Source organism: Oncorhynchus masou, chromosome 18 (assembly GCF_036934945.1).
Source record: "Oncorhynchus masou masou isolate Uvic2021 chromosome 18, UVic_Omas_1.1, whole genome shotgun sequence".
Classification (NCBI taxonomy): domain Eukaryota; kingdom Metazoa; phylum Chordata; class Actinopteri; order Salmoniformes; family Salmonidae; genus Oncorhynchus; species Oncorhynchus masou.
The window spans coordinates 35,090,686-35,113,645 of NC_088229.1; the positions used below are offsets into that span (position 1 = coordinate 35,090,686).

At 42.3% G+C, this 22,960-nt stretch overlaps 1 protein-coding gene across 1 annotated transcript; it reads right to left on the reverse strand.

The window, feature by feature from the left end:
* Positions 1 to 14,340: 14,340 nt before the first annotated feature.
* ela2l (elastase 2 like) lies at positions 14,341 to 17,817 on the reverse strand. The gene is made up of 8 exons (XM_064921826.1): positions 17,701 to 17,817; positions 17,290 to 17,378; positions 16,954 to 17,051; positions 16,368 to 16,487; positions 15,490 to 15,626; positions 15,126 to 15,271; positions 14,758 to 14,910; positions 14,341 to 14,436 (listed from the first exon to the last, which is right to left on the reverse strand). Exons 1-8 carry the CDS (start codon positions 17,738 to 17,740, stop codon positions 14,419 to 14,421), a joined length of 801 nt encoding a protein of 266 aa, XP_064777898.1. The 5' UTR covers positions 17,741 to 17,817; the 3' UTR covers positions 14,341 to 14,418.
* Between the last annotated feature and the right edge of the window lie 5,143 nt (positions 17,818 to 22,960).

Below are 22,960 nucleotides of genomic sequence, written 5' to 3' on the forward strand. Positions count from 1 at the left end.
GGAAAACCACCGCTGTAGCACTCCACCAATCAGGCCTTTATGGTAGACTGGCTCGACAGAAACCGCTCCTCAGTAAAAGGCACATGACAGCCAGCTTGGAGTTTGCCAAAAGGCACCTAAAGACTCTCGGACCATGAGAAACAAGATTCTCTGGTCTGATGAAACATGCGTCACGTCTGGAGGAAAACTGGCACCATCCCTATGGTGAAGCATGATGGTGGTAGCCATCATGCTGTGGGGATGTTTTTCAGCAGCAGGAACTGGGAGACCAGTCAGGCTTGAGGTAAAGATGAACGGAACAAAGTACAGAGAGATCCTTGATGAAAACCTGGTACAGGTTGGGGCGAAGGTTAACCTTCCAACGGGACAACGACCCTAAGCACACAGCCTAGACATCGCAGGAGTGACTTTGGGACTCAATGTCCTTGAGTGGCCCGGACTTGAACCCGATCGACATATCTGGAGAGACCTGAAAACAGCTGTGCATCAATGCTCCCCAACCAACCTGACTGCTTGAGAGGATCTGCAGAGAAGAATGTGAGAAACTCACCAAATACAGGTGTGCCAAGCTTGTAGCATCATACCAACGAAGACTCGAGGCTGCCAAAGGTGCATCAACAAAGTACTGAGTAAAGGGTCTGAATACTTATGTAAATGTCATATTTCAGTTTTACATTTTTTATCAATTTGCAAAAATGTTTAACCTGGTTTTCCTCTCTCGTTATGGGGTATTGTGTGTAGATTGGTGAAGAGGGAACACAATTTTATAATTTTTAGTACAAGGCTGTAACGTAACAATGTGTGAAGTCAAAGGGTCTGAATAGATTCCGAATGCACTGTATACAGTATGGTTGAGATATTGTAGGTGATCCAGTGCCTTCAGAAAGTATTCAACCCCCTTGACTCTTTTCACATTTTGTTTGTTACAGCCTGAATTTGAAATGGGTGTAATAAAGAGGTGTCACTGGCCTACACACACAATATCCCATAATGTCAAAAAGGAATCCTGTTTTTAGACATTTTTACAAATTAATTAAAAATGAAAAGCTGAAATGTCTGGGGTCAAGTATTCAACTCTTTTTGTTATGGCAAGCCTAAATTAATTTCAGGAGTAAAAATGTGCTTAACAAGTCACATAACTTGCGTGGACTCACTCTGGGTGCAATAATAGTGTATAATTACTACCACATCTGTGTACTCCACACATACAATTATCTGTTAGGTCCCTCTGTCGAGCAGTGAATTTCAAACACCGATTCAACCACAAAGACCAGGGAGGATTTCCAATGTCTCGCAAAGAAGGGCACCTATTGGTAGATGGCTACAAATAAAAAAGGCGGACATTGTATATCCCTTTGAGGATGGTGAAGTTATTAATTACACGTTGGATGGTGTATCAATACACCCAGTAACTACAAAGATACAGGCGTCTTTCCTAACTCCGTTGCCAAAGAGGGATTTCACCATGAGGCCAATGATGACTTTAATACAGTTTGAGTTTAATGACTGAGATGGGAGAACTGAGGATGGATCCAACAACATTGTAGTTACTCCACAATACTAACCAAATTGACAGTGAAAATAAGGAAGCCTGTATAGAATAAAAAATATTCCAAAAAATGCATCCTGTTTGCAACAAGGCACTAGTAATACTGCAGCAAATGTGGCAAGCAACTTTTTGTCCTGAATACTGTGTTACTTTTGGGGCAAATCATACAACACATTACTGAGTACTGCTCGCCTTATTTTCAACTATAGTGATGGCTGCATCATGTTATGGGTATGCTTGTAATCATTAAGGACTGGGGAGTATTTAAGAATAAAAAAGAAACGGAATGGAGCTAAGCACTGGCAAAATCCTGGAGGAAAACCTGGATCAGTCTGCTTTCCACCAGACACAGGGAGATGAATTCACCTTTCAGCAGGACAATAACATGAAACACAAGGCCAAATATACACTGGTGTTGCTTACCTAGACAGTGAATGTTCCCGAGTGGCCGAGTTACAGTTTAGGCATAAATCTACACGCAAATCTATGGCAAGATGTGAAAATGGTTTTCTAGCAATGGTCAACAACCAATTTGACAGAACATGATGAATTCTGAAAAGAATAATAGGCAAATTTGGCACAATCCAGGTGTGCAAAGCTCTTAGAGACTTACCCAGAAAATCTCACAGCTGTAATCGCTGCCAAATGTGCTTCTACAAGGTATTGACTCGGGGATGTGATTACTTATGTAAATTAGATATATATGTATTTAATTTTCAGTACATTTGCAAACATTTCTAAAAATGTCACTTTGTTATTATGGGGTATTGTGACAAACATTTTTATTTCAAACATTTTTAATTCTGGCTGTAACAACAAAATGCAGAATAAGTCAAGGGGTTTGAATACTTTCTGATGGCACTGTATTTAGCCTGGTCACAGATATTTTTGTGCTGTCTTGCCAACTCCTATATGAATTGACAATGATGCACAAACAGATCGTGGACCAGGCTTGCTGATATTTGTGCTTTTCCACTATGTTATTCACCTTATCTTGGTTACTGTAAAGCTGGATGAAGAGGAAACAACGCCTGAGAATGTTGGCTTCTTCTCTTGTCAGTGTTGAATCATTGTTGTGTTCTCAAGGTCATTCTCTGTGAGAAAGACACCCATTTACAAAGCGCTGGCTTTTAAAAAGTTCCATAAAACTCTGTTAGTCATTACTGTACTTAAATGCTGTTAACATAATTACTTTTGTGTTTGGGAGCCTTTTAACTCAATATAAGGATTTCTGTTTGGCTTTTACATTTAAAGCGTTGACCTTGCTTCCCTCTAGTGGTAGAGTCCTGTTAATACACTTGATAATTATGGAACAGTATTTCTTGATCAGGCAGTGGACTCCTGGTGCTATTGGCATCCCTTTAATATGTTGTCACATTCATTGAGAAAATGTCAAACAAAAGACTGTAAGTGACACAGTACTTCCCTATAGCGTTTGAATAACATTGTAAATGATTACTACTGTGTACATTCGAAATGTGGTATCAATATAGTAAAATGTCTTGCGAGCTGACACGGCCGACACTGAGTATCTGCAGTTACAATAGATTAGAGTTTTGTTCAGAATTCTTGTGCAATGATAATGAATCTGCATGTTGTGAATTTGTTAGTTGTTAGTTTTGTTCATTGTTAAATGTGTTTATACAGTGGCAAGAAAAAGTATGTGAACCCTTTGGAAATACCTGGATTTCTGCATAAATTGGTCATAACATTTAATCTGATCTTCATCTAGGTCACAACAATAGACAAACACAGTCTGCCTAAATTAATAACACACAGACAATTCTAAGTTTTCATGTCTTCTTTGAACACACCGTGTAAACATTCACAGTGCAGGGTAGGAAAAGTATGTGAACCCTTGGATTTAATAACTGGTTGACCCTCCTTTGGCAGCAATAACCTCAACCAAACGTTTTCTGTAGTTGCGGATCAGACCTGCACAGCGGTCAGGAGGAATTTTGGACCATTCCTATTTGACAAAACTGTTTCAGTTCAGCAATATTCTTGGGATGGCTGGTGTGCACTTCTCTCTTGAGGTCATGCCACAGCATCTCAATCGGGTTGAGGTCAGGACTCTGACTGGGCCACTCCAGAAGGCGTATTTTCTACTGTTGAAGCCATTCTGTTGTTGATTTACTTCTGTGTTTTGGGTCGTTGTCCTGTTGCGTCACCCAACTTCTGTTGAGCTTCAATTGGCGAACAGATAGCCTTACATTTTACTGCAAAATGTTTTGATAAGCATGGGAATTCTTTTTTCCGTCGACGATAGCAAGCTGTCCAGGCCCTGAGGCAGCAAAGCAGCCCCAAACCATGGTGCTCCCTCCACCATACTTTTTTGCCTTTTTTTCTCCACACCATAGTGTTGTGTGTTCCTTCCAAACATCTCAACTGTAGTTTCATCTGTCCACAGAATATTTTGCCAGTAGCGCTGTGGAACATCCATGTGCACCTTTGCAAACTTCAGATGTGCAGCAATGTTTTTTCCGTGGTGTCCTCTCATGAACACCATTCTTGTTTAGTGTTTTACGTATCATAGACTCATCAAAAGAGATGTAAGCATGTTCCAGAGATTTCTTTAAGTCTTTCGCTGACACTCAAGGATTCTTCTTAACCTCATAGAGCATTCTACACTGTGCTCTTGCAGTCATATATATATATCCCATTTAGCAGACGCTTTTGTCCAAAGCGACTTACAAGTCGGCTGGGGCCACTACTTTTACATATGGGTGGCCCCAGCGGGAATCGAACCCACGACGCTTGGCGTTGCAAGCGCCATGCTCTACCGACTGAGCCACACAGGACAATACATCTTTACAGGACAGCCACTCCTAGGGAGAGTAGCAACAGTGCTGAACTTTCTCCATTTGTAGACAATTTGTCTTTCTGTGGACTGATGAACATCAAGGTTTTTAGAGATACTTTTATAACCCTTTCCAGCTTTATGCAAGTCAACAATTCTTAATCTTAGGTCTTCTGAGATCTCTTTTGTTCGAGGCATGGTTCACATCAGGCAATGCCTCTTGTGAATAGCAAACTTCGATTTTGTGAGTGTTTTTTATAGGGCAAGGCAGGTCTAACCAACATCTCCAATCTCGTCTCATTGATTGAATTCCAGGTTAGCTGACTCCTGACTCCAATTAGCTTTTGGCGAAGCCATTAGCCTTGGGGTTCACATACTTTTTCCAACCTATACTGTGAATGTTTAAATGATGTATTCAATATAGACAAGAAAAATACAATAATTTGTGTGTTATTAGTTTAAGCACACTATGTTTGTCTTTTGTTGTGACTTAGATGAAGATCGGATCAAATTTGATGACCAATTTATGCAGAAATCTAGGTAATTCCAAAGGGTTCACATACATTTTCTTGCCACTGTATACTGTGGGGCAAAAAAGTATTTAGTCAGCCACCAATTGTGCAAGTTCTCCCACTTAAAAAGATGAGAGAGGCCTGTAATTTTCATCATAGGTACACTTCAACTATGACAGACAAAATGAGAAGAAAAACAATCCAGAAATTCACATTGTATGATTTTTAAGGAATGTATGTGCAAATTATGGTGGAAAATAAGTATTTGGTCAATAACAAAAGTTTACCTCAATACTTTGTTATATACCCTTTTTGGCAATGACAGAGGTCAAACGCTTTCTGTCAGTCTTCACAAGGTCTTAACACACCGTTGCTGGTATTTTGGCCCATTCCTCCATGCAGAGCTCCTCTAGAGCAGTGATGTTTTGGGGCTGTTGCTGGGCAACACGGACTTTCAACTCCCTCCAAAGATTTTCTATGGGTTTGAGATCTGGAGACTGGCTAGGCCACTCCAGGGCCTTGAAAGGCTTCTTACGAAGCCACTCCTTCGTTGCCCGGGTGGTGTGTTTGGGATCATTGTCATAATGAAAGACCCAGCCACGTTTCATCTTCAATGCCCTTGCTGATGGAAGGAGGTTTTCACTCAAAATCCCACGATACATGGCCCCATTCATTCGTTCCTTTACACGGATCAGTCGTTATGGTCCCTTTGCAGAAAAACAGCCCCAAAGCATGATGTTTCCACCCCCATGCTTCACAGTAGGTATGGTGTTCTTTAGATGCAACTCGGCATTCTTTGTCCTCCAAACACAACGAGTTTAGTTTTTACCAAAAAGTTTCATCTGACCATATGACATTCTCCCAATCTTCTTCTGGATCATCCAAATGCTCTCTAGCAAACTTCAGACTGACTTGGACATGTACTGGCTTAAGCAGGGGGACACGTCTGGCATTGTAGGATTTGAGTCCCTGGCGGCGTAGTGTGTTACTGATGGTAGGCTTTGTTACTTTGATCCCAGCTCTCTGCAGGTCATTCACTAGGTCCCCCCGTGTGGTTCTGGGATTTTTCTCACTGCTCTTGTGATCATTTTGACCCCACAGGGTGAGATCTTGCGTGGAGCCCCAGATCGAGGGAGATTATCAGTGGTGTTGTATGTCTTCCATTTCCTAATAATTGCTCGCACAGTTGATTTCTTCAAACCAAGCTGCTTACCTATTGCAGATTCAGTCTTCCCAGCCTGGTGCAGGTCTACAATTTTGTTTCTGGTGTCCTTTGACAGCTCTTTGGTCTTGGCCATAGTTGAGTTTGGAGTGTGACTGTTTGAGGTTGTGGACAGGTGTCTTTTATACTGATAACAAGTTTAAACAGGTGCCATTAATACAGGTAACGAGTGGAGGACAGAGGAGCCTCTTAAAGAAGAAGTTACAGGTCTGTGAGAGCCAGACATCTTGCTTGTTTGTAGGTGACCAAATACATATTTTCCACCATAATTTGCAAATAAATTCATAAAAAATCCTACAATATGATTTGCTGGATTTTTTTTCTCATTTTGTCTGACATAGTTGAAGTGTACCTATGATGAAAATTACAGGCCTCTCTCATCTTTTTAAGTGGGAGAACTTGCACAATTGGTGGCTGACGAAATACTTTTTTGCCCCACTGTAATTATTCTCAAATGTTTTTGACATAAACATTTTCAAGGTGAACACGGGTTTGTTATGACTCCTGTTGCACCGGGCCACGACGCCATCTCCTCCAGTGCAGACCATCATGTCAGTGGTCAGGACGCTGCACCATTTAGGCTGGGTACAGCTTGCATGGTCAACGACAGGCACGAGGGCCTGCTGCAGGATGTCGGTGAAGGGGCCTCCAGCTGAGGATTACAGCAGAATCACAAAAGCTCAGGTAAGAGCCAGGACTCGGGTCGGTTCCATTTCAATTCAGGAAGTAAACTGAAATGCACATTTTCTTCAATGCGTTTCAATGAGGAAAATGTGGATTTGAAATTTCTGTTTACTTCCTGAATTGACTGAATTGAAATGGAATTGACCCTTACCCTGGTAAGAGTTTTTGGACCATAGTACCCACAGGGTTGGACCGGGAAACATATAACTAGGTTTCCACACAGACAAAATGCGGTGCAGAGGTGCAGACACTGTAGAGACGTACCCAGCTGTTGATGTAGCGGGGCTCGTTGTGGGGCAGGATGAAGCCAGCCATGATGGAGTCAGTGACGGTCACATGGTCTCCAACTTGATCAGGGCAATGTCATTATTGCAGAAAACACACGGTTATAACCCCCATTGAGCTCCCAATACACACATAAAGACATAGTTTGACAGCGATCTTCCAAAATTAACGGTAGGTTTAGTAAGTCTGGTAATTTACTGTGCTAGCTGTGATTGTATTGTTACCGTCGGTGTTTACTGGTGCAGTGCGCTAACTACTGCTGCTGGTATTTGGTTGGAATTACTGTTGTTGCTTCATATTGAAATAGTCATATGGTCATAGATAGACCTGATGTGTACTGTAGCTTGATGGTTGTGTGTATTGAGGCCTCCTCAGTCTCTTTCAGGTTGTGCTTGCCCAACTCTACTCTGCAGGTCCTGCTACTCCTGCATGTGTAACCAACCACAGCTAAGCTATTGGATAGTCAAACATCTACTGGCACCAAATGTTATTGAGGGCTATTACACGTGCAAACGATATTGTGTTTATGTAAGGTAAGGCCACCAAAGTGTTGTATGGCTTGTGTTGATGTGTTCAGTACATAATGCAGAGGGCAGCCGTGACAACCCAATCAGTGTTGATCAGAGTGCCACTAAACACCTGTTTCCACACACCAATGTCATTGTACTGGAGAGAGATCTGGAATCCAGAGGACGGGACGGATAGTTAGCATCTCTGGGGTCAGGTTGAAGTCTCTTTTGACAGTTCAGGGTACTAAGTTGAAGTGTAAAGTGCAGGGGCTTGTTTCCATTTAGAAGAAAAAACACTACAGGAATAGAGTTTAAACACCTACCAAGCAAGGGGAAGAGTTTTTTTCCCCCAAGGGTGTTAATACATATGCAGCAGAGTTGAAGAAACTGTATGAGCATTGCCAGTTTGGAGACATTAAGGGAAAGATTTGTTTGTGGACTGAAACATGAACACATTCAGAAACGTTTGCTCACAGAGACAGATCTCACTGTAGCTTTGGAAATCCTGACCAAAGATGCAATTGAGTTGCAAAATAAACACTGACCTCCTTTCAAAACGTTCCTGCACAAATTGTCTCGCAGCCAACAGCGTCCCCTGTGGCTGAAAAATGCAACAGGGGTGCCAGAGATGGCCACAAAGCAGAGGACTTCTGTTTCAGAAATGAAATCTGTACAAAATGCAATAGAAGAGGCACATTAAAAGAGCATGTAGAGCAAAATATAGTCGCAACAGGGAAACTGAGAACATGAAATGGTCTGTCCACTAGCAGAGCAGAGTGGCAGTGATTCAGATGAACAATTCATGGTACAATGGACTTAACACAGTGACTTCTCCCAGCAGTAACATAATATGGGTGACACCAGAAATTGAAGGCATACCATTCAAAATGCAGTGTCTGTAATTTCCATGACTGTCTACAATGAGCACATCAAGGCCATCAAGCTGAAGAAAACAAATTTGTTGCTGAAGACATACTCAGGAGGGAGATTGAGATCAATGGGGGCATTGCAGGTCAGAGTGCGTTATGGGGAGCGAACATAGTAGTTGCAGCTGTATGTGGTGCCTGAAACTGGTCCCCCATTATTTGGCAGTGAATGGCTGTTCAAAATATAGCTGAACTGGTGTGACTTGAAAATGCTTCAGACATCCCAGCTTGAAGAGAAAGGCACAGACCAAACACTGGGACATTTGCTGAAGAATTACAGCACCGTTTTCGGTGATCAGATGGGAACATTAAAAGGCTTAACAGCCAAACTCGTACTGAGAGATGATGCAACCCCAAAATTCTGCAAAGCCACATCCGTTCCATAGTCCTTGAGACCAAAGGTGGAAGCAGAAATCTATTGCTTGCAGGATTCCGGGATCCTGACGAAAGTGGACAGAAGTGAATGTGCCACACCCATTGCTCCCATTGTAAAGAAATACGGTCTGTTTGAAAGTGTGGGGACTTCAAGGTCCCTGTGAATTCAATGTTGGATGTGGACCAATACCCCCTGCCCCGTCCACACAGGGCTGGACATCGTGAAGCCAAACCGGTGCAATGAAGGGCTGAACAAAGATGCTCTGTGGCGGCTGTGGGCCCAATCTACAAACAGGATAGGGAGTGATGGTTCGAGACTACAGAATAATTTTGGGGGTGCTTATATTTGTCCTTTTACACACAAGTGTGTAATGGAAATGTGTTTATTGCATATCCCAACTCCCCCTGAGACACCCGCAGAGAGTGGGGTCACAGCCAGGGTCACCATTGTACAGCAACCCTGGAGTAATTCAAGGGCACATCAACAGATTTTTTTACCTTGCGGGCTCCGGTATTCAAACCAGCAACCTTTTGATTACTGGACTAACGCTCTAACCTCGAGGCTATCTGCCGCTCCTGAAGAGGAGGGAAATGAACAAGCGGGACCGTACACACACACATGGAACAAAGAACTTACCAGGTTCAAGTGAGCCACAACATTATGTGGCGCCGTCACATTAACCAACTGCATTCCAAAGGAAACAGGACAACATCTGAGAGAGAACAGGCACAGAGAACTCCTGGATGTGGCACAGCTGGAGAGGGCAATGGGGTGGTACAGGGACCCCAGTGATGTACTGGGCCGTTTGCACTACCATCTCTAGTGCCTTGTGGTCGGTAGCCGAACAGTTGCCATTCCAGGCAGTGATGCAACCAGTTAGGATGCTCTTGATGGTACAGCTGTAGAACCTTTTGAGGATCTGAGGACCAATGCCAAATCTTTTCAGTCTCCTGAAGGGGAATAGGTTTTGTCGTGCCCTCTTCACGACTGTCTTGGTGTGCTTGGACCATGTTAGTTTGTTGGTGATGTGGACACCAAGGAACTTGAAAATCTCAACCAGCTCCACTGCAGCCCCGTCGATGAGAATGGAGGTGTGCTCGGTCCTCCTTTTCCTGTAGTCCACAATCATCTCCTTGTCTTGATCACGTTGAGGGAGAGGTTATTGACCTGGCACCACACAGCCAGGTCGCTGACCTCCTCCCTATAGGCTGTCTCATCATTGTCGGTGATCAGGCGTACCACTGTTGTGTCATCGGTAAACTTAATAATGGTGTTGGAGTCGTGCCTGGCCGCGCAATCATGAGTGAACAGGGTGTACAGGAGGGGACTGAGCACGCACCCCTGAGGGACCCCTGTGTTGAGGATCAGCATGGCGGATGTGTTGTTACCTACCCTTAACAGCTGGGGGGCAGCTCGTAAGGAAGTCCAGGATCCAGTTGCAGATGGAGGTGCTTAGTCCCAGGGTCCATAGCTTATCAATGAGCTTTGAGGGCACTATGGTGTTGAACGCTGAGCTGTAGTCAATGAATAGCATTCTCATGTAGGTGTTCCTTTCGTCCAAGTGGGAAAGGGCAGTGTGGAGTGCAATAGAGATTGCATCATCTGTGGATCTGTTGGGACAGTATTCAAATTGGAGTGGGTCTAGGGGTTCTGGGATAATGGTGTTGATGTGAGCCATGACCAGCCTTTCGAAGCACTTCATGTCTACAGATGTGAGTGCTACAGGCCGGTTGTCATTTAGGCAGGTTACCTTAGTGTTCTTGAGCACAGGCACTATGATGGTCTGCTTGAAATATGTTAGTATTACAGACTCGGAATGGTTGAAAATGTCAGTGAAGACACTTGCCAGTTGGTCAGTGCGTGCTCACAGTACACGTCCTGGTTATCCGTCTGACCCTGTGGCCTTTTGAATGTTGGCCTGTTTAAAGGTCTTACTCACATCGGCTGCAGAGATCGTGATCAAACAGTCTTCCAGAACAGCATGTTTCTCATGCATGTTCCAGTGTTATATGCCTCGAAGTGAGCATAGAAGGAGTTTAGCTCGTCTGGTAGGCTTGTGTCACTGGGCAGCTCTCGGCTGTGCTTCCCTTTGTAGTCTGTAATGGTTTGCAAGCCCTTCCACATCCGTTCAAGTTCAAATCTAAGAACAATACAAGTTTTGTGAAATGTGTTGGGTTATGGTTTGGTAAAAGTGAACTCTGATTTCACAAGGGAGAAAATGTTTAGTTAATTACTGGTGTCCCCTTTAAGTAGCGAGCGCCCTTGGTCATGCGTAGTGTTGCACCAAGTTATTCTTGTATTGCTAACTAGCTACTTCAGTAAATGTATAACTCAAGTTCACATCCTTGTATTTGGAGTCTTCCTTATTATATCCATGAAGTAATAAGAGATTAAACACTACAGGATTGGAGATTAAACACCTACCAAGCAAGGGGAAGTGATTTTTGTTTTTAATTCCTCAACTGGATGAGGAAAGGATTTCAGCTTTCTGAATTAAATCTAGCCTTGGTTTCACCTGCTAGCGCCAGCTGTTGTCTCTGGTGTCCTTTCCCGCCACAACTCGTGTCACCACCAGAGGAAAGGTGGCAAGGCCTTACCCGTAGGCTGTGGAACAGTAAATACAAAGAGAGTGGAGGTAATGTTCTTATAAACAGAAGGTACAGGTATTTTGAATTGCATGGGGTGGTCTGATAAGGCAGCCAAATAACAAAATCACCCAATTACAAGATACAGGTACTTTCACATTGTAAGAAAGTAAAGCCGATCATTAATGGCTATAATACAGCAGTGGATTCACTGGCGTTTCAGTCCACCTCAAGGACAGGGTGTAGCATAACCATTTTGTCTAAAGTTTGAGAATTACAACTACTATTGTGGATTTAAGGATACATGATGTATTATCCAGTAAAATGTTTTTGCTAAATGCCACACATGAAATTGGGAATTGGTCTCACTATTACTCCTGACATATTCTGACATTTGAGTTCACTTTAAGGCATGCATCTGTATTGGGTAGGATTTGTTCAAAACTACTGTAACATTTGGTAAATTTGTCGGCAGTTTACATACACTTAGGTTGGAGTCATTAAAACTCGTTTTTCAACCTCTCCACACATTTCTTGTGAACAAACAATAGTTTTGGCAAGTCGGTTAGGACATCTACTTTGTGCATGACACAAGTAATTTTTCCAACAATTGTTTACAGACAGATTGTTTCACTTATAATTTACTGTATCACAATTCCAGTGGGTCAGAAGTTTACATACACTAAGTTGACTTTGCATTCAAACAGCTTGGAAAATTCCAGAAATTTTGTCATGGCTTTAGAAGCTTCTGATAGGCTAATTGACATAATTTGAGTCAATTGGGGGTGTACCTGTGGATGTATTTCAAGACCTACCTTCAAATTCAGTGCCTCTTTGCTTGAAATCATGGGAAAATCAAAAGAAATCAGCCAAGACCTCAGAAAAAAATTGTAGACCTCCACAAGTCTGGTTCATCCTTGGGAGCAATTTCCAAACGCCTGAAGGTACCAAGTTCGTCTGTACAAATAATAGTATAAATAATAGTATGGAAGTATAAACACCATGGGACCACGCAGCCGTCATACTGCTCAGGAAGGAGACGCGTTCTGTCTCCTAGAGATGAACGTACTTTGGTGTGAAAAGTGCATATCAATCCCAGAACAACAGCAAATAACCTTGTGAAGATGCTGGAGGAAACAGGTACAAAAGTATCTATATCCACAGTAAAACAAGTCCTATATTGACATAACCTGAAAGGCCACTCAGTAAGGAAGAAGCCACTGCTCCAAAACTGCCATAAAAAGCCAGACTACGGTTTGCAACTGCACATGGGGACAAAGATTGTACTTTTTGGAGAAATGTCCTCTAGTCTGATGAAACAATATAGAACTGTTTGGCCATAATGACAATCTTTATGTTTGGAGGAAAAAGGGGGAGGCTTGCAAGCTGAAGAACACCATCCAAACTGTGAAGTATGGGGGTGGCAGCATCATGTTGTGGGGGTGCTTTGCTGCAGGAGGGACAGGTGCACTTCACAAAATAGATGGCATCATGAGGTGGGAAATTTACGAGGATATATTGAAGCAACATCTGATGAATAATGACCCCAAGCATACTTCCAAAGTTGTGGCAAAATGGCTTAAGGACAAAAAAGTCAAGGTATTGGGAATGGCCATCACAAAGCCCTGACCTCAATCCCATAGAAAATCTGTAGGCAGAACTGAAAAATCATGTGTGTGCAAGGAAGTCTACACACCTGACTTAGTTACACCAGCTCTGTCAGGAGGAATGGGCCAAAATTCACCTAACTTATTGTGGGAGGCTTGTGGAAGGCTACCCGAAATGGTTGACCGAAGTTAAACAATTTAAAGGCAGTGCTACCAAATAGTAATTGAGTGAATGTAAACTTCTGACCCACTGGGAACGTGATAAAAAACTTAAAGCTGAAATAAATCATTCCCTCACTATTATTCTGACATTTCACATCCTTAAAATAAAGTGGTGATCCAGTTGACCTAAAACAGGGAATTTTTACCTAGATTAAATGTCAGGAATTGTGAAAAACGGAGGTAAAATGTATTTGGCTAATGTGTCTGTAAACTTCTGACTTCAACTGTATTATTGCTTCAGTTGAATGTAGTTGACCCATATTCCAATTGTTTTGTATTGCATGTAAAACAGAAATGTAAAACAATCGTTAGCACTAGCAACTAGGTCTGCAAGAATGACAAACTTCATCATGCCTGTATCTTCCCCCCTTACATTCACAACAAGGCTGTATTTATACTGTACTGTATGTTCGGTGCATCACCCAGAGTTAACAAGTTGGACAACTCAACCAGACAATTTGGGAAACCACATTCAACCTTAATTTAACTAGGTAAGTCAGTTAAGAACTAATTCTTATTTACAATGACGGCCTACCGGGGAATAGTCTACGAGTATGGCCTTGCAACCTTTCCTATGGTGGTGACATGATTTGTGGTGGGGAAGGACACCAGGCACAACAGCTGGCCACAAATGTAAGGGGCAAGGGACACAACATATTTTCAGTGACAGAACTTTCCTATTGCTACTCAAAGCAGAATCTTTCACAATTTGATAGCTTTTCTTCTTGAATACACAGTCTTATACTAACTTGTTGCTCAGTTATTCATATAGGCAGATATGGCTCCTCCCCCTGTTATGGTCTCTTGTTATAGGCTACAGGGCGATAACAGTCATTCCTTTCAAAGAAAATAGTTTAGCTTCTATTGTATCAAGATGTTTCTTAGCCATTATTGGTAAAAAATCTGCATCAGCTGATCAAAAATGTGTTTATGTTTGAGTGTGCGATTCAGCTTACTTCTTTAAAAGTTGTGGCTCAGTATCAAGTGTGGTAGTACTTATTATTTTGTAACTTCCCAATGTATGACATTTGAGCATTGTTCACTAAATGAAGCAACAGCACAGTTCTTATTTTCAATGTTTTATTTACGAGCAGACCTTCCACATGGTGACAGTGGATTCCCAAGAAGTAGCTCTGTTGCCTTAGTTGCTCATCATGGCCTGTGGAAAATATGAGAATGAAAAACATTAGATATGCCCTCATCATGATTCGTGTGTACTGTACAACATCTGTAGTTATACTGTAGATACTGTGAAACAAAGATTAAAAGTCTCTTAATTGTTAATACATGCAGCTTGACTTGAAATATCAACAAAATTGTCAAACTCTCTTTCTCTCTCCAAACTTTTTACAGCGACATTTTTAAAATGGCACCTTTAACATCTAAATCATTGTGGACAAAAATGTGGTTGTCGACTAAAAGTCTGGTTATGTAATAACAGTTCTAGTCAGTGTTCCAATGTATAGCTGAATGCACTTACAGTGTTGATCCAGTCCATGTAGGAGCTGACTTGGGTGAAGACAGTGGGCTTCTTGCGGAAGTTGCAGCTCAGCCCAGAGCCAAAGCTCACAATACCGTGGACTTCCCAGGCGCCATCAGCATTTTGGCAGTTCAGGGGGCCACCAGAGTCACCCTGTGTCAAAGGACAAAACCAGAAATTAAAGAAGTTCAGTACAGCTTCATCTTCCACTATAGTAGGGGTCTGAAAAATGTGGCCCTCTCTTCATGTTGGATGGCCCAGTGTCACTTTTAAACACTCATTATTGTGATTTCTGCAATTATGTGCTAGTGCCTTGCATAATCACATAGTTATGGGGCACTGTTGCAAAGGTCCGCTATGGAACTTACGTTGCATCCGGACACAATGCCATCTCCTCCAGCACACACCATGGTGTCCTTCACCTGGAAACCCCACCAGTCCTTCTGGGAGCAGGTGGCGTGGTCAACGACAGGCAAGAGGGCCTGCTGCAGAATGTCAGGGAGGGCACCTCCGGCTGTTAAGGAGAGGGAAACACGACACAACATGTTACCTTGGGTAAAGATATTCTCTTTAAAGTCCGACTCTTTAAGTAGAGAGAATTAGGGCACTCGTCACCCAGATTTAGGAAATGATGTTTTGCAACCCAATGTCTGTCTTCATCAAACACTTAATTTGAAGTTTGCATTTGAATTAGCATGATGAGAGGATGGTGCAAGAGGTGCAGTCACTCACTGACGGTGCGTCCCCAGCCGGTGACATAGCAGGACTCGTTGTGGGGCAGGATGTAGCCAGCCTCGGGAAGACAGGCAGCCATGATGGAGTCAGTGAAGGTTACAGGAGTCTCCAGTTTGATAAGGGCAATGTCATTACTGCAGAAGACACACAGACACCAGTCAACATGACGTACAGTGCATTCGGAAAGTATTCAGACCCCTTGACTTTTTTACACATTTTGTTACGTTACATCCTTATTCTAATATTTTAAAAATATTTTTTCTTCATCAATCTACACACAATGCCCTATAATGACAAAGCGAAAACAGGTTTTTAGAAATTTGGGCAATACTTATTCATATATGTATTCAGACCCTTTGCTATGAGACTTGAAATTGAGCCGTACCCAAGATTCAAGGCTGTAATCGCTGCCAAAGGTGCTTCAACAAAGTACGGAGTAAAGGGTCTGAATACATATGTAAATGTGATATTTCAGTTTTTGCTTTGTCATTATGGGGTTTTGTGTGTCTATTGATGAGGGACATTTTTTTTAATCCATTTTAGAATAAGGCTGTAATGCAACAAAATCTGGAGCCAGTCAAGGGGGTCTGAATACTTTCTGAATGCACTGTATGTAGACTTCTAATTATCAGTTAGCATAAGTATGCTAACTGAAAAGTTCAATCAGTTATTAAGGTTATAGTGTACATTTTTGCACTGTATTACAAATCCAAATTGTGAAATGTAATCCCGACCGTTCTACATAAGATAGTTCAAACTTTTGGAATGCTGTCTATTCAGTCACAGACTACCATTTTTGCTGTGTTACTCTTGTTCACCATCCTTGTGTCTAATTAGGCTGTACCACTGTAAAGAAAAGTTAGCATTGGTTCTACCGGATGAAGAGGGGGTTCCATTTCTCGTGGACGACGATCTTGGCAACACCAACAGCCAGAGAACCCTCCTCAGTCTCAGCCAGGTTGTGCTTTCCCAGGTTCACTCTGTAGGTCCTGCTACTGCTCAAGAATAACAGAGGAGAACAGACACAGAACACAGTATGAGGGAGTGACACTGAATATCCAATTCACAAAATTCAAATAATCTGTCAAACTTTGATTCTCTGGCATGCTCTTGTTATCTGTTGAAAATACTAAAAATGTATATATTCAATTGAAGCACTACTGCCCCTGAGCAACTCAGTTAACCCACTGTTCTCCCGGGCACCGATGACGTGGATGTCGATTAATGCAGCCCCCCGCACCTCGCTGAATCAGAGGGGTTGTGTTCAATGCGGAAGACACATTTCAGTTGATTGCATGCAGTTGTACAACTGACTAGGTATCTCCCTTTCCCTTGTTCTTCCTTTTACATTATTATTGTAGGTTGAATTTCTGAACTGTGGCCCATTTTATGTTTCCTGCTCATCATGACTGCCCCCAAGTGCCCCCTCTCTTAAACATTATTATTCTACTGTCCTCTCACCTGATGCAGTGAGCAGCGGTGAGGACCCACTCGCTTGAAATCAGAGTTCCACCACAGGTGTGTCTCCACTCGCCATCTCTGTCGTACTGGAGAGAGATCTGAAAGACACAAGAAAGTAGAGAATAATTAGTATTTCTCAATTTTGAAGCCCCCTACACTCAACTGTTGATGACTGACAAGCAACGATTAGTATTGATGCATTGCATTGTTTAAATCTACCCAATTCCAAATCAACGCCTAGCCTCTTCCCCCTATGTACTTCATGCAGATCTGCGAAGAACGGATAGCTTTGTCACAGTCACTATGTATCTTCTGCATTGACTTAACGTAAAGTACCTGCCAGGGCCAGCTGTTGGGCCTGACGTCCTCCCCTCCCACCACTCGTGTCACCACAGGAGGGAAGGTGGGCATGCCACACCCGTAGACTGTTGGACACAAACACACTCAAAACTCTCATATATAACCTCAGTCTACTGGTGTTAGCTAGCATACATTACTGTAGTATCAATACACTGTTGAGTCACATTTTGAGCTTAAATCATTTTGATTATGTTAGAAATGAATCATTTTTTAATGAATACACTATACACATTTATGTATTTCATTTGCAATGCCACTTTATAAAAATCTTTCAATAGGTTTAGCAATGTAGCATTCTGTCACTATTCTAACTGAAGATGGGAAGAGAAATAGGCTACTGTATAGTGTTCTGTTCTTATTAGTAAAACAAATAAGTAGAATCCTTACCAGCAGCAACCAGACAAGCAAGGACTACAAACTTCATCATGTTTGTATCTTCAAAATCTGTCTTCACACCAGGGATGCCTTTATACTGTAGGCTACTGTATATGACGTTTGACAGGTAAGACAAGAATTCAACAGATTCTGGGAAATGTTTCATCCGTCAGCCCACTCTGAAAACCAAGCTGGGGGTGAAGCTAAGGGCAGCTAGCCCAGCCACACTGATAAAATTGCCCGCCCCCCTTTTTTCCACTCTCCTTGAAGTATAATATTAACACAAAAAGATTTGGATTTGAACATATGTGTAGTGGCAAGCTATTCTCACAGCTTCTCGAAGCAGCATGTTTCATGCATTGTAGATTACCAATGCATGATTACCTAGATCAAATAAAGTAAGTACGGTACCGCACAATCGAAAAAAAATATACTTTGGTGTGATGGTAATACAGTAGGGCAAAAAAGTATTTAGTCAGCCACCAATTGTGCAAGTTCTCCCACTTAAAAAGATGAGAGAGGCCTGTAATTTTCATCATAGGTACACTTCAACTATGACAGACAAAATGAAGAAGAAAAATCCAGATAATCACATTGTAGGATTTTTAATACATTTATTTGCAAATTATGGTGGAAAATAAGTATTTGGTCACCTACAAACAAGCAAGATTTCTGGCTCTCACAGACCTGTAACTTCTTCTTTAAGAGGCTCCTCTGTCCTCCACTCGTTACCTGTATTAATGGCACCTGTTTGAACTTGTTAGACACCTGTCCACAACCTCAAACAGTCACACTCCAAACTCCACTATGGCCAAGACCAAAGAGCTGTCAAAGGACACCAGAAACAAAATTGTAGTCCTGCACCAGGCTGGAAAGACTGAATCTGCAATAGGTAAGCAGCTTGGTTTGAAGAAATCAACTGTGGGAGCAATTATTAGGAAATGGAAGACATACAAGACCACTGATAATTTCCCCCGATCTGGGGCTTCATGCAAGATCTCACCCCGTGGGGGTCAAAATGATCACAAGAACGGTGAGAAAAAATCCCAGAACCATACGGGGGGACCAAGTGAATGACCTGCAGAGAGCTGGGACCAAAGTAACAAAGCCTACCATCAGTAACACACTACGCCGCCAGGGACTCAAATCCTGCAGTGCCAGACGTGTCCCCCTGCTTAAACCAGTACATGTCCAGGCCCGTCTGAAGTTTGCTAGAGAGCATTTGGATGATCCAGAAGAAGATTGGGAGAATGTCATATGGTCAGATGAAACCAAAATAGAAATCGTGTTTGGAGGACAAAGAATGCTGAGTTGCATCCAAAGAACACCATACCTACTGTGAAGCATTTGGGTGGAAACATCATGCTTTGGGGCTGCAAAGGGACCAGGACGACTGATCCGTGTAAAGGAAAGAATGAATGGGGCCATGTGTCGTGAGATTTTGAGTGAAAACCTCATTCCATCAGCAAGGGCATTGAAGATGAAACATGGCTGGGTCTTTCAGCATGACAATGATCTCAAACACACCGCCCGGGCAACAAAGGAGTGGCTTCGTAAGAAGCATTTCAAGGTCCTGGAGTGGCCTAGCCAGTCTCCAGATCTCAACCCCATAGAAAATCTTTGGAGGGAGTTGAAAGTCCGTGTTGCCCAGCAACAGCCCCAAAACATCACTGCTCTAGAGGAGATCTGCATGGAGGAATGGGCCAAAATACCAGCAACGGTGTGTTAAAACCTTGTGAAGTCTTACAGAAAACGTTTGACCTCTGTCATTGCCAACAAAGGGTATATAACAAAGTATTGAGATAAACCTTTGTTATTGACCAAATACTTATTTTCCACCAAAAATTCCCCCAAAAAATCGTTAAAAATCCTACAATGTGATTTTTTTCAAAAAAACATTTCAAGTTTGTTCATAGTTGAAGTGTACCTATGATTAAAATTACAGGCCTCTCTAATCTTTTTAAGTGGGAGAACTTGCACAATTGGTGGCTGACTAAATACTTTTCTGCCCCACTGTATGTCATCGAATCGTACTGTATGCTAATGTGAGGATGTTGTTTACTTTATTCCCGGACTACACCTTTAAAGAGTTGATACTTGATTGAAAAGCTACGTTACGGTCCAAAACTGCTGAAAGTCGTTTCCAATGACCAATAGCCTTTCACTTGACATTTTAGTTTCAGATGCAAATTCCGAGGTACTGCTTCTGACTTCGTTCATATGTTTTATCTCTCTTTGTCCACACTTTTAATGGTCAAGACACAAATATATAGTTCTTGATAGTAATTAATAATGTTGGTTAGTATTGGTTTCAACAAATCTGTTTCAGTAGACAACTGTTCCTTAGGAGTCAACTTAGGCAACCTGAGTTATTCCATGACACCTGTGGATTTCACAGAACCTGGGTAACACAGTTGACAAGAAGGTTATCTGCAAGGTTGATTTAAAAAAAAAGGTTTTCCTAACTGCTTCCAGGCAGGTTGTTATGCAACATGTCCAAAGGGTTTTTCTATATCACTCTCCAGCTATACACTGAGTGAGTCCAGTTTAAAGCTATGATCCCTTATTGATATCACTTTAAAAGCCACAAAGGCCAAATAGTTCTCTATGGAGTAATATAATGTGTGTTGAACCTATGTTTAGCAAAGCCCTTTTGCTTTAAAACTACATTCATGGGCATGGATGAATTGGAAGGTTGTTGGATACTTGACTAAAACAGTGTCCTTTGTCTTACAGTAAAGAATAGTAGAAAAGGTTCAAACAAGAATGCCATGTGAAATTGTTCAACACATTCTAATGGAAAATATTTGAAGACTAGATTTTGCCCATCACTAATTAATTCACCAAAACATGTTCACATACAGTATCTAATAATAATAAAATGGCTGTACATTATATGGAAAATATTAGGAACACCTGCTCTTTCCATGACATAGACTGACCAGGGGAATCCAGGTGAAAGCTATGATCCCTTATTGATGTCACTTGTTAAATCCATTTCAATCTGTCTCGATGAAGGGGAGGAGACAGGTTAAAGAAGGATTTTTACGACTTGAGACAATTGAGACATGGGTTGTGTGTGTTTGCCATTCAGAGGGTGAATGGGCGAGACAAAATATTTAAGTGCCTTTGCACAGTAGTATATTTTCCACACTCAACAATTTCCTGTGTGTATCAAGAGCAGTCCATCACCCAAAGGACATCCAGACAACTTAACTGTGGAAAGGTTCTTCTCATTAATCAGAGACATGCTTATGGTATGAGTGTAGGCCTATGCTATGGGTATGCTGGTTCATTAAAAATGCTTCAAGGCATAAAGGAAAGAGCGGCAGAATTCTTATCTTAGAATTGTATTTTTGAGCAAACGTCCATATAGAAACATTGGTCTTCCAATAGGTAGCTGTGTTGCATTAGTTGTTGGCCAAGATCTGTGGGAAATGAATGACTCTTCCCTTCAACGTGATAGATGTGATATTCATCTCTAAATCATGGTGAACTTGAGGAAGCGTTCGGCCATAGTTCTCGTAACAGACTCCATCACCTCCCTGAGTACTTTCCCTATATATGTCACTCCCTTTGGTTCCTTCCCCAGGCGTTATCATTTCTGTTCCAGTGTTCTGTGCGTTTGTGGTTTGTTGCGTTTATTTATTAAATCACTCCCTGAACTTGCTTCTCGACTCTCAGTACATCGTTACAGAAAAACGCCTCACCTAAAGGAAACATCAGGTAGTGTTTTTTTTGTGTCAGGTAGAATGACTTCGGGTCCTGGAGCCGCTACAGGCTTTCATGCCTCAGCCAGATCGCCAGGCTTCCCTTTCTCCGCCGGCTCATTGGGCTTTCATGCCTTCGCTGGATCGGCAGGCTCCCCTGCCTCAACCGGTCTGTCAGGTTCCCGGGTCTCAGCCAACGACATGTTCCCGCGCATCAGCAGGGGTGACCGGTCTGCTCCTGATCCCCGGGATCATCCCTTGGGTTGGCGTCCTGCAGCTGGAGCCAAATTCTATGTCGCCATGTTCCTGCGTCTCAGCAGGATTGACAGGTTTCCTGCGCCTCAGCAGAGGTGACCGGTCTGCTCCTGATCCCCGGGATCATCTTTTTAGTCGGCATCCTGCAGCTGGAGCCGCGCGTCAGGGAGGGGGTACTGTCACGTGCTCCCTCTCTGGCCTCTAGGTCATCAGGCTGCTCGTTATGGCGCACACCTGTCACCATTATTACACGCAGCTGCGCGTCATCAGACTCACCTGGACTCCATCACCTCCCTGATTACCTTCCCTATATATGTCACTCCCTTTGGTTCCTTCCCCAAGCATTATCATTTCTGTTCCAGTGTTCTGTGCGTTCGTGTTTTGTTTTATGTTGTGCTTATTTATTAAAACACTCACTCCCTGAACTTGCTTCCCGACTCTCAGCGCACATCGTTACACACTGACAGTGTTGATCCAGTCAATGTAGGCACTGACTTGGGTTAAGACTGTTGGCCTTTTGCGGTTGTAGGTGCAGTGACCACCTAAATCGGAAAAAGCTCAGCACAGTGTGGATCTCCCAGTTCCATCAGCAGTCTGATGGTTCAGGGGGGCACCATGGTCACCCTAGGTCATAACAAAACCAGATCAACAAACAAGTTCAACACCACTTTATCACATGGTTCTAGCAAAGCCAAGCTCATGGGTTTGATTCCTGCTGGGGCCACCAATACGGACCGATATGTATGCACTCACTGTTGCTTTGGATAAAAGTGTCTGCTAAATGGCATATTATTACATTAAATCTCTAGACCAGTATCACTTTTTTTGGCATTGCCTTAGTTTTTTCAGAACAAAGGCATATGATAATGAGTTTATAATGCTAGACACTCTGATAAATAGTTGAATTGGGCCCACCGTAATGAAATGTACATGTTATTAATAATTAAAACAATGTTGGTTAATAGCCAATATACCCTGATGAAGACAGCTTGGCTGTCGAAACGTTGGTAATTACATTTTTGCATCTAAGTTCCTAGGGTGTGCGGCTCTCTGTTATTTTTAAGTTTTCTACTCCACTAGCCAGCACCTCGCTTAAATATGTGTGCGTTTATTTTTCTTCTAGTTAATAGCCAATGCAATTTGTGCCATTTTCCATGATCATATACAGTAAGAGGACCTCAGAGGTACTAACATGTCCGTAATGGAGGTCGTTTGAAATACTGAAATGCCCGTTACTTTGAAATTCATTGGAAAATCGCAAACCATTATAAAAAATATTGATTGCATATGTACATGTGTTTTCTAAT